This window comes from Onychomys torridus, chromosome 7, assembly GCF_903995425.1.
Source record: "Onychomys torridus chromosome 7, mOncTor1.1, whole genome shotgun sequence".
NCBI classification, from domain to species: Eukaryota; Metazoa; Chordata; class Mammalia; order Rodentia; family Cricetidae; genus Onychomys; species Onychomys torridus.
The window spans coordinates 100,701,763-100,713,590 of NC_050449.1; the positions used below are offsets into that span (position 1 = coordinate 100,701,763).

General features: G+C 49.5%; 1 protein-coding gene across 1 annotated transcript; it reads right to left on the reverse strand.

Annotated features, from left to right (window-relative positions):
- Positions 1-5,712: 5,712 nt before the first annotated feature.
- Positions 5,713-10,511, reverse strand: Gnat1 (G protein subunit alpha transducin 1). The gene is made up of 9 exons (XM_036191780.1): positions 10,188-10,511; positions 8,879-8,921; positions 8,650-8,791; positions 8,407-8,564; positions 8,177-8,305; positions 7,836-7,965; positions 7,498-7,651; positions 7,192-7,383; positions 5,713-6,877 (listed from the first exon to the last, which is right to left on the reverse strand). Exons 1-8 carry the CDS (start codon positions 10,291-10,293, stop codon positions 7,193-7,195), a joined length of 1,053 nt encoding a protein of 350 aa, XP_036047673.1. The 5' UTR covers positions 10,294-10,511; the 3' UTR covers positions 5,713-6,877; position 7,192.
- Positions 10,512-11,828: the final 1,317 nt, after the last annotated feature.

The following is an 11,828-nucleotide window of genomic DNA, read 5'->3' on the forward strand; positions in this document are numbered from 1 at the left end:
TCCTGACCTCTGACTTCTGCCAGCTAAATCCTTGTCACTACCCGCTACCCCACCTTATCTTAATAAACAGCTCAGGGAGAGGGCCTCAGGAGAGGTAAACAGCTTCACCTCAGTCAGCCCTAGACCACCCAGCAGATCACTCTTCCCTTCTCTCGGCTGTCCTCCCCTCAGGCTCCTGGATAGAACCCTCACAGCTGGCCAGATGTGCTCTGAGCTCCCTAAGCCATGTAGCATCCTATGCACAGGCCCTAGTCCCCTCCCTCTGTCTCTGCAGTCCCCCACAGGCTCACAGTTATTATGCCCAGATCTCGGGTACCCCCAAAAGACCACCATGGAGACCGAATCCCGCATGCAAAAGCAGAGAGCCCTTATTTCAATCTCCAGAGCTTGGTCCCTCTGTCTGTCCGACATAGCGGTGAGAGCAGAGAGCCCTGAGCTCAGGTGGGGCAGAGTTTTTATCATAGCAGAGGTTGGGGTGAGGGGATTTCCAGGGTCCAGGACCCTGATTGGATGACAATTGTCTAGGGGTATCTGTAAAACAAAAATAGGTGTGTGCTAGACTCAGGGACATCTGACCATCTTATCTAATGGTTGAAATGTTTGGGATGTCAGGTACTTCCTCACCCCTGGGTAGATCCCTGGGTGGTATCAGCTTAAGGCTTTGCCTGGATCTGGGTGTTGCCTGCCAGCAAGCCTGTCACAGAAGCTGGTCTAGACCCCTAAGCCTGTCATGGCTGCTGTGTGGTCAAGCTTTTTTGGGGCCCCTTCACAACAGTCCCCCTTTCTTTATCTTCTCTAGACTCTGCCTCCTGCCTAGTCACAAAGGCCAGCTGCCTCCTAGATTCCTTCCTCAAGTGACCACAGATATAGATCCATTACCTGTTTGTGGTTGAGCTATGTACTTTGCCAACTCTGTATAGATCCAGACCCTGCCACTGAGCACCTTGCCTCATAGGTGAGACTCTGTTGGATACTGAGGATATACCTCTTTCTCCTGGGTCTCTCAGCTCCTCCTATTCCCCCATGCTCAGGGAAATATGTGTGCCCATATGTATATTTTTTCTTTTCTTGTCTTGTCTTTCTTTGTTTTTCGAGACAAGGTTTCTCTGTGTAGCTCTGGCTCTCCTAGAACTCATTTTGTAGACCAGGCTGGCCTCGAACTCACAGAGATCCATCTGCCTCTGCCTCCTGAGTGCTGAGGTTAAAGGTGTTGCACCATCATACCTGGCTTTCCCTGTTTCTTTCAACAGAGCTTCATGTCATCTAGGCTAGACTTAAACTTACTTGGAAGCCCAGGCTGCCTTCAAAACGGTCACGACTTTGCTCTCCTTGTTTGGATCTTTTTTTGTGACAGTCTCCCCTACTTTGGGCTGACTTCAAACTCCCCGTGGATCTGAGGTGGTCCTGACTTCCTTTTCTTCCCAAATACTGAATATCCAGGCATGTACTGCCATACCCTGCTAAAATATGTTTGTTTTTTAAGTGTGTGTGTGTGTGTGTGTGTGTGTGTGTGTGTGTGTGTGTGTGTATACATGCGCATATTTCCTAGGGATTTAATTCAGGACCTTGCATAAACATGCTGGGCATTACCTACATGTGTGACCACATTCAGCATTTAAAATGTCAATGATTTTTTTCTGTAGTATAGTTCACAAATATCATTGCTTTTTGCCACTAAAACAGGGCTTATGATAATAAATTATGTTTTGTGAAGAAATAAAATATTTAAGATTCAAGTAGTTGTGGGGGTCTGTAGCCCAGTAATGGAGCACTTGCTTAGCATATGTGTGCCAGTAAGACCAAAACAAAAAGAAGGAAATGAAGCAATGATATTTGGGCTTTGGCTGCACCTCAGTGGGCACATGATCTAATAGTGGGGTACTAGGTTCAATTCCAGGTCCTGACAGAAATGACTAATATAATACTACTTTTGAGTTTCATTTATTTTATTTTTTATTTTTTTGGTTTTTCGAGAAATCTGTAGCTTTGGAGGCTGTCCTAGAACTTGCTTTGTAGACCAGGCTGGCCTCGAACTCACAGAGATCCACCTGCCTCTGCCTCCCAAGTACTGGGATTACAGGCGTGCGCCACCGCCCAGTGAGTTTCATTTATTTATTCAATTGATTTTGTTTTTGTTTTTGTTTTTTAGATAATTTCTCACTCTGTAGTCCAAGCTAGCGTGGAACTAACTATGTAGAGCAGTCTGGTCCCTGGCTCTGCTTTTTAAGTCATGGGGTTATACAGATGAGTCTTCACTCCTGACATCAGCTTTCATTGCTTTTGTTTTGTTCTGATTTGGTTTGGTTTTTCCAAGACAGGGTTCCCTATGTACCTCTGATCATCCTGCAACTCACTCTATAGACCAGGCTGGCCTCAAACTCACAGAGATCCACCTGCCTCTGCCTCCCCTGAGTGCTGGGATTAAAGGCCTGGCTCTGACATCAGCTTTAAAAACAAATTTAAAAGCTATTTTAATGTTCTGAGACAAATATAGATACAGATCTCAAAAAACAGTGGTGACTAAGAATTCTTTAGCATGGACAAGACCCCAGGTCCAATGCCCAGACCAAGAGAAAAATGGGATGTTACACAAGATCCAGGCATGGTAGTATGTGCATTCCCAGCACTTAATAGGCTCATTCCCAGCACTTAGTAGCTGGAGGCACAATTGCTAGTTCCAAGTCAACCTGGGCTACATAGTACATCCTGTTTCAAAAACAAAAGAAAAGCCTGTTGGTGGTGGCACACGTCTTTAATCCCAGCACTCGGGAGGCAGAGGCAGGAGGATCTCTGTGAGTTTGAGGCCAACCTGGTCTAGACAGTGAGTTCCTAGACAGCCAAGACTATGCAAAGAAACCCTGTCTCAAAAACAAACAAATAAACAAACAAAAAAATTTTAATCTTAAAAAAATAACAACCAAACAAAATTCTGGCCAGGCAGTGGTGGCACATGTCTTTAATCTCAGCACTCAGGAAGCAGAGGCAGGCTGATTTCTGAGTTTGAGGCCAGCCTGGTCTATAGAGTGAGTTCCAGGACAGCCAAGACTACACAGAGAAACTCTGTCTCAAAGAACAAAAACAACAGCAATAAGAACAAAAACCAAACCAAACAAAAAATTCAGGAACCAGGGCTGGAGAGATGGCTCAGCGGTTAAGAGCACTGGCTGTTCTTCCAGAGGTCCTGAGTTCAATTCCCAGCAACCACATGGTGGCTCACAACCATCTATAATGAGATCTGGAGCCCTCTTCTGTATACATAATAAATAAATAAATTTAAAAAAAATTCAGGAACCAAGCATGTTGGCACATGACTTTAATCTCAGCAGGCTGATTTCTGTGGGTTTGAAGACACTCTGGTCTACATGGTAAGTTCCAGGCCAACTGTCCAGACCCTATCTCCCAAATATTTTTACAAGTCACAATCCAGTGTGGTGGCACACACCTTTAAAATCACACCAAGATGGCTCAGTGAGCAAACCACTTGCTGAGCAAGCTTGAGTTCCATCCGCAGAACCCACATGAAGATGGAAGGAGAGAACTGATTTCACAAAGCTGCTCTCTGACCTTCACATCTGCACTGTAGTGCACACATGTGTGTACACGCGCGCGCGCGCGCGTGCGCGCGCACACACACACACACACACACACCATATATATATACACACACAATAATAAATAAATAAAACTTTAAAAAGTCAAAATTAATGCAAAAACTCACTGTGAACAAAATTATAAAAATTAGAGAAAGACATGCCAAGCTTTATTGGAGCCTGAAACGTATCTGTTCATATATATATATATATGTGTGTGTGTGTGTGTGTGTGTGTGTGTGTGTGTGTTCCTTTTTTTTTTTTTTTTTTTTTTTTTTTTTTTTTTGAGACAGGGTTTCTCTGTAACAGCCTCTGTAACAGCTCTGGCTATCCTGTCCTGGAATTTGCTTTGTAGATCAGGCTGTACTCGAACTCACAGAGATCCACCTGCCTCTCCTTCTTGAGTGCTGGAATTAAAGGCATATGCCATTACTGCCTGGCAGTTTTGCTCATTTTTGGTGGTGGTAGTGAAATACATATACCATAAAATTTACAATCTTAACCATTAACATTTTTATTGGTTATTAATGTGTGTGTGTGAGAGAGAGAAAGTGTGAGAAAGAGACAGAGAGAATTGTGGGTGTTGATGCATGCACACCATGGCCTGTATGGAGGGTTAGAGGACAATTTGGGGGATTTAGTTTTGTCTTCCCACCTTGTATTTTAGGCAGTCTCTCATCTTTCCATGCCGAGTACTCCATAAGCTTCCAGGTAACCCTCCTGTCTCCTTTCTTGATGCAGAAGTACTGAGATTACAGATGTGAGCTTCTGCTTCCAGCTTTTCCCAGGGCTTCCAGCTCATCAGGCCTATGTCGCAAGTGTTCTTACCCACTGAGCTACCTCTCTAGCTTCATCTTAGCGATTTTGTTTGTTTGTTTATTTGTTTGTTTTGTTTTGTTTTTGTTTTTTGTTTTTTGTTTTTCAAGACAGGGTTTCTCTGTGTAGTTTTGCGCCTTTCCTGGATCGCACTCTGTAGACCAGGCTGGCCTTGAACTCACAAATAACTGTGGTTAAAGGCATGCGCTACCACTGGCTGGCTTTGTTTTGTGTTTTTGAGACAGGGTTTCTCTCCATGTAGCCCTGCCTGTCCTGTTCAGAGACGTGTCTGGGATTAAAGATGTGCTAGCAGCCAGTGCTCTTAAGTGCTGAGCCATCTCTCTCCAGTCCTCTGATTTTTTTTAAAGACTTATTTTGTTATTTAGTGTGTGTGTGTATGTATGTGTGTGTGTGTGTATCTGTGTGGGGATAAGTGGATGTGAGTACCAGCTGCCTCCCAAAGCCAGAAACAGCATCAGCTCCTCTGGAGCTGGAGTTACAGGTGGTTGTGAGCAGCCTGCTGTGGAATTGAACTCAGGTCCTCTGTTAGAGCAGCCCGTGCTCTTAACCGCTGAGTCACTTCTCCAGCCCCCTAATTCTGATTTAAAAAGAGGGGGGTGTCTCATTATGTAGCCCTGATTGACCTAGAACTTGTTATATAGACCAAGATAGTCTCACACAGAGACCCACCTGCCTCTGCTTCCTGAGTGCTGGGATTAAAAACATGTGCCACCATACCCAGACCTTGGCTGCCACTTTTGCTCTGGAGAGCCTCACTGGCCTCAATCACTGCCAGCTTTGAGAGCCTCTGTAAGCCCTCATTACCTCCACCTGTGGCCCTCTCCACTGTCTCCCCACCCATCTCTCCTTCCCTGCTCCTGCTTCCCTGAGCTCCTGTGCTCACAAGTCCAAGTGCTCAGCCAGGTCTTATGCACCCTCCTGCCTCTGTCAGGTGAACTTCCGCCTCAAATCCCCTTGTCACTAGGCATCAAGAGGTGCCTACAATCCTAGCGTTCAGAGTCTGAGGCAGGAGGATGGTGAGTTCATAACCAGCCTAGGCTACCCAGTAAGACCTTGTCTCATAAAACAAGTAAACAAAAAACTCCCTGCTGATCTGAGACTCTTCCAGTAACATTTCTCATATCCCTCAGCTTCTGCCACGGGTCATGAGTTGGACCCATTATCCCCCTCCAAAATCCCCTGAGACCAAGTCACGCCAGGCACTTTACTTTGGAAGGGTCATCTTCCTACATCACCTGTGTCTAGTACTGGGGACTTAATAAATGTCCAGGATTCATGGTAACTAAGCTTCCCCCACTGACTCAAGAAAGGACAGCAAATCTGGTGCAAAGGTTTATTGCTGAGTTGACGCACATAGCTAAGGGAAGTAGAGATCATGGCCTAGCCTTGCTGGACAGAAGCACTGTGTCTCTAACAGGAGCACTGACTCTGGTCCACAGGCTTAAGCAAAGACTTGCCCTTGATGAAGAAAGGAGAAGAGGCTGGGGGATGTGGGACGTTGTCTCTAATGGTTCAGGCTAGGTTTTCAGTTCTCTCTCGAAAGGAATGGATCCTGAGTCCGGAGGGACAACAGAGTCACATGGACTTGCCTGTAAACCTCACATGGAATTAGTCTTTGCCTGTGGCTGATCAATAGGAGTTGGACTCTGCCCTCAGCCACCCCTCAACATAGCTTGATTATTGGTCATAGCTGATGTCAATAGTACCCTCCTTCAATATACCATACCTTGACCAGCCAGCTCTGAGTATTATGTGTGGGTGGATGAGGTGGGGGTGTGGAAGTGTTCAAGGACAGAGGGGCAAGACCCAGAGGGAAAGGAACTGGGAGATACTCTGAGCCTAGTATTTGGGCATGGGTTTGTCTTGTGTCTCTCCCTGGCACCCATCTCAAAGTCACTAATTTATGTGAGGCTACACAGACCAGAGCTTGGACTTTGGGTCCCTTGGGCTGCTGGGAGGGACAGTTACTGACCACTGCGTGGACAGATGTTGGACTTGTCATATGCAGGTAGCAGGCTGGAATGACCTGCTGGCAAGCTGCAGGCCTGCTTGAGGGAGGGATACTTCCAGCTGAAGGCTGGGGAGCGGGGGAGGGCTGTTTGCTGAATCGAAATCCACCAGGTGAGCTGCTGATGGTGGGGGTGGCAGAGGGCTTCTGGGGACGGGTCACTCGGGCACTGCTGAGTCACTGTGAGCTCCAGCTGTCCCAAGTCTTGCCTTTGTCCTTGCTGAGGCTGGCTACCGTGGGTCCAAGAGGCCAGTGCAGCCAGGCGGTGAAGGGCAGGGCGGGGTTGGGGACTTGGGGGAGGGTCTGCACTTCAAGCCTCAGAGCTTTGGATGTGTGACTAGTGGAGCAACAGGCTGAGGCAGGGGAATTATCGGAGGGCACTACAGGGCAGCTGGTTTACGTACAGAGTCTCAGAGCGAGGGACACACACGAATTCAGGCATCTGTGAAGAGAAAAGGGATCGGAACCTCAGCATTCTTGAGCAGCAAAATAAATGAGGTTAGGCATTGTCGGGGCAGCCCTGGAACCTGCACACCTGGAGGTTGGGGAGGGATGAAAAAATGTTGAGCTCAAGCGTAGGGGGAGGGGCCTCTGGTAGTGGGTGGAGCCTGAAAGCCGTGGGGGGGGGGTTTAGGGGTGGGCAGCAGGGAATGGAGTAGTCTGGAGCAGTGATCACCGTGGGGAACTAGGGGCAGGGTTCGGGTCCCGAGATTATGGAGCAGAATGAAGGAAGGTCTGGCTAGCTAGGACCCCCACCTCAGAAGAGCCCGCAGTCTTTGAGGTTCTCTTTGATGATAATGTCGGTGACGGCGTCAAAGACAAACTTGACGTTCTGTGTGTCGGTGGCGCACGTCATGTGGGAGTAGATCTCCTTCACGTCACGTCGCATGTTCAGCTCGAGGAACTGCACTTTGATGTAGTTGCCGGCATCCTCGTAAGTGTTAGGTCCTGCGGCAGAGGGCAGCACTCACTCTGCGCGGGAAGACCTTCCACGGGAAGGAGCGCGCGGCGGGAATCGTTGGACTGGGGCACCGCCTGGCGGCCGGGACGAGGGAATCTCACCATCGTAATCCGGAAAGCAGATGCTGAGGTGTGCCTTTTTGATCTTCTCGGAGAAAACGTCCTTCTTGTTGAGGAAGAGCACGATGGAGGTAGTTGCGAAGTAGCGATGGTTGCAGATGCTGTTGAACAGGTGCAGGCTCTCGTGCATTCGGTTCTGGGGAAGGCAGAGGCTGTTGGGCACCGGGCTACGCAGGCAGCTGCCCCTTCGTCTCTGGGCTCCCGGGACTTAGGCGCCTCCTCACTTCAACCGCTTCCAGACAGCCTCTGCTTCGTGAGTCCCTGTGGCTCCCCCGGCTCCACCTCCCTTCTCAAACACTTAGGACCAACTTGGCACTCACCACTTCGTCGTCCTCCACCAGCACCATGTCGTAAGCACTCAGTGCGGCGATGAAAATGATACAGGTCACACCCTCGAAGCAATGGATCCACTTTTTGCGCTCGGAACGCTGCCCGCCCACATCGAACATTCTGCAGAGCGGTGTCCGGATTTAGACCCGGGTATCAAGTCACCTGGATATGCCCACTGGCACCCCTGGTCTTCTTAAGCTGGCTGGGGAGCCCTCATATGGATTGGCATCTGAGGTGACCAGCCTTTCTCCTGGCAAGGGTGGGACCTTAACTCAGGACAGTGAAGTTCCTGTCAGGTCAGGCCAGCTGAACAAGCGTGCAGGGGTCTTACCTGAAGTTGAGGTCCTTGAAGGAGAACTGTGTCTCGATGATGCCGGTGGTTTTGACACGAGAGCGCAACACGTCCTGCTCAGTGGGCACATAGCCTGGAGTCACCAGACGCTCTAGATCTGAAAGATAGCTGAGGAAGACCCCTGGACGTGAGTGGGTAAGTGGTGTGGGAGATCACCCCAGCTGGGGCCTGCCCATCCACCTCCTCCCTGCATCCATTTGTTCACTCACTAGCCAGCGGAGTCATTGAGCTGGTACTCCGAGGCACGGTCAAAGCAAGCTTGGATACCCGAGTCTTTCCACAAGCGCTGAATGATGTCGGACATCTCCTTGGGCATCGTGCCTTCCTCAATGGTATCCGCCATGTGCATGAGCTTCCGGGCATCATCCTGGTGGCAGGGCAAGGTAGTGGCTGTGAACCTGAGCCTACCCAGGTGCCTTGAGCCCCCAGGGATTGATAACAGCTTGCCTCACCTGTCTCGCTGAATCTCCATACTGAATGTTGAGCGTGGTCATAGCCCGAACAATGGCCAGGATGGACTGCAGAGTGTTGCCATAGATGATGGCAATGAACTCCAGGCATTCTTCCAGTGAATAACCATCCTGGTGGATAATCCTACAGCCAAGACCGGCAGAGTCAGAGTTCCTGGGCCAGTAGGGAGGGCTATTGCTAAGGGCTTTAGGATGGACAGGGAACACTCACTTCATCTGCTTGACAATGGTGCTCTTCCCGGATTCACCAGCACCTGAAAAGGAAAGTGTGCCTCAGCGTGCACTGATCAGCATTGACCACTTCCTTTGCTCAGGGCCCTGGGGTGCCAGCTAGAACTCTAGATATACTTGCCCTCATTTTATTCAAAGTCTTGAAGACTCCTGGGGGAAATGGTTGTAAATGACAAAAGGGTCCTACATCAGTTAAGCGACCTTAACTGTGCTCCGGGTGTGTGTGTAGGGGAGATACCCCAAGATCCTGGTATATAGAGCCTTTATTATGCTACAAGATCAAAATAAGGAAACCCTCTAGGGCCACCTTGTGGGCATTTCCAGTATTGCATGCACAGGATTATCTGAACAGGACCAACCTCTGCTTTTCACCTAGAGATGTCTCTGAGAGGCTCAAAGGGAATTAGCACCCTTAGATGGGGGGAGAGGACAGAGCTGACATCCTTTCTAAGCCTGCCCTCCTCAAGGGTGTTGGATACAATTAATGGGATTTCCGGCTTAGTTTCTTGGCCTTTCTCCTGGGGGCCCTGGCTTAGCACCCCTGCCTGCCCCCTAAACCTGCAACTTTCCCTTGAGGGTAAGCAATGGCAGTACACTCATCTCTCCTCACTACCCATGGGATCATGGGCTTGGCTTTAATTATCCCTGTAGGCATCAATTTCTTTCCACTTTCTCCCCTCCCTAGCCCCCAGTTTCTCTGTGTAGCCCTGGCTATTCTAGAACTTGCTCTGTAGACCAGGCTGGCCTCAAACTCAGAGACCTGTCTGCCTCTGCCTCCCGAGTGCTGGGATTAAGGGCGTGTGCCACCATTGCCTGGCATCTTTCCTCTTTCTTTAGCTGTTTCACAGTCTACCTGAAGTTCTGGCATCCAGTGCCTTTGTAGACGTGGTGACCCTAGAAGCTTCTTATTCCCAAGGAAGAAAGAGTGGCCAAGAGGACCTGAGTCTTGTTGAGCAGGCCCTGGAAAACCAAAGGCTGTACCTTGAGGGTAAAAGTGTGCCTGAGTGCACACATTTATACCAAGGAGTGTTTGGCACACAGCTCTGCAAGGAGAAGAGCGTCCCCAGGAAACTGCCATAGGATGCCCAACCTTGGAGGACCGAGACATCACCACCTGTCAGACCTTGCCAAGCAATGGCTCCCACTCTGTGCCCTGCCCACACATTGTCACATTGTTATCTGCACCCACCCACCCCAATCCTTGCTTCATAGAAAGGCTCTTGCCTAGCCCCAGGCCACTGACGCTGACCTGCAGCGGTCCCCGCCCCAACACTGGCCGGCACTCCTACCCAGCAGCAGCAGCTTCACGGTTCGAGCATCTTTCTCAGCATCCTCTTTCAGCTTCTTTTCTAGCTCCCTGGAATGCTTCTCCTCAGCACTGGCCCCAGCCCCCATGGTCCCAGCAGCAGGCAGAGGGACAGGGTAGGCAGCCTCCGGTCTCCTCAGACAACCTTTTGGCCCCAAAGCTGGCAATCAACTGGCTCTCCACAGACCTGTGCAGGCCCTGGCGGGATTGCTTAGTGGGATTTGGGAGCTAGGAATGCCCGAGGGCCAATCAGAGACAAGGACAGGTGAGGCTCAGTCTCCTAGCCTTTTAATCAGGCTGGCAAGGCCCCAATCCTTCAACTGCTGACTGTGCACTCCTCTGCCCCCTCCAATTCTCCAAGAGACCCTAGAGAGTCCTTCCCCTGTCCTATAGGGGTTCGCTTGGTATAGTTGAGGGAAAAGACCCTTCAGCCCCAGAAGCAGGAGAACTGAGGTTGGGGATTGGCAGGAGAATGCTGAAGGAGAAGCAGGCACAGAGGACCTACTGCTTACCCAGCTGCATGATGACCGCTCTTTTGTAAGCTTACATGGAACTTGGGGGGAGGTGGTGCCCAAACCACAGCTCCACTTTACTGACTAGGAGAGGCACAGGGTCACATGATCAGCAGTGGTCCACAAGGGTGGGGTATCTCTGGATCAGAGGGTTATGTCTGCTGCAAGGCACAAGGGAATAAGTGACTTTATATTTGTCTCACACTCAGGGCTAAACGTGACCCCGAGCATGGTCTCTACACGCCTTCTGCAGGGTCCGTCTGCTATACTTGCCTGGGTGTATCTTTCTGTTCCTTACTAAGACGAAGTAATGACTTGAGCCTGCATACCTGCATGTATGTGTATCTGTTAGTAGCCTTCTAAGTGCATGTGCCCTACACACCTGTTTGAGACTATGCATGCAATGTGTGTATGTGCATTGGTGCTGTGTGTGTATATGCTGGGGATCAAATCTAGGGATCCCTGCATTCTTGAGCTGCACTTCCAGCATCCTATGCATGCCTGTATAGGTACAGGTGTACGTATCTTTATTTTGCAACGCTTTGTGTGGGTTCATAGCTGTTTGTTTGTGTATGCCTGAATGTGCTAGTGTAGGTAACTGTGATACACTCTCAGCCCACTATGTATTTAAGCACACCTGTGTCCCTGTGTGTGTGCATAGGGCTTGTCTGTGCCAGTCTGTACACATACATTTGTCTACATACACATTTACTTAGGTGCAACAAAATCATTATAAAGGTGGCTAAACCCTGAGTGAGTCTTTGGCCTGCCTATTATCAGATATGGATGCTGAGGTTTGCTGTTCCTGAGAGTATGGGAGAGTGGGGGCTCACCTGCCCTGATTCTATCTGGTTCACTCATGTGGGACCTGCACAGGGTACCACTAAACCCTGACAGCATCCTCTCGGGTCTGGAGACCTGCTCAGGTGTAGCTGTTGGTGGAGTTTGGCTGGCACCTGCTGAGCTGATCTCCTAGGTTCTAGAGATCTCCTGTCCACATACAGTTGGAAACCCCACATCTTGGGCTCTCAAGCTGGCTGCACTAGTTTGGAGCCACCTCACTGGACTCCTGAAACCAGACTCAACTCTGCAATAGACTACTTGGAAGGTCC

What these genes read in the sequence shown, in the direction of transcription:
- Gnat1 (XM_036191780.1), bottom strand. Translation starts at nt 10,293, where the DNA reads ATGGGGGCTGGGGCCAGTGCTGAGGAGAAGCATTCCAGGGAGCTAGAA. An exon ending in CGTGAAGCTGCTGCTGCTGG is followed by an intron (nt 8,922 to 10,187) that starts GTAGGAGTGCCG and finishes TTTCCTTTTCAG; the next exon opens with GTGCTGGTGAATCCGGGAAG. An exon ending in ATGGAGATTCAGCGAGACAG is followed by an intron (nt 8,565 to 8,649) that starts GTGAGGCAAGCT and finishes CCCTGCCACCAG; the next exon opens with GATGATGCCCGGAAGCTCAT.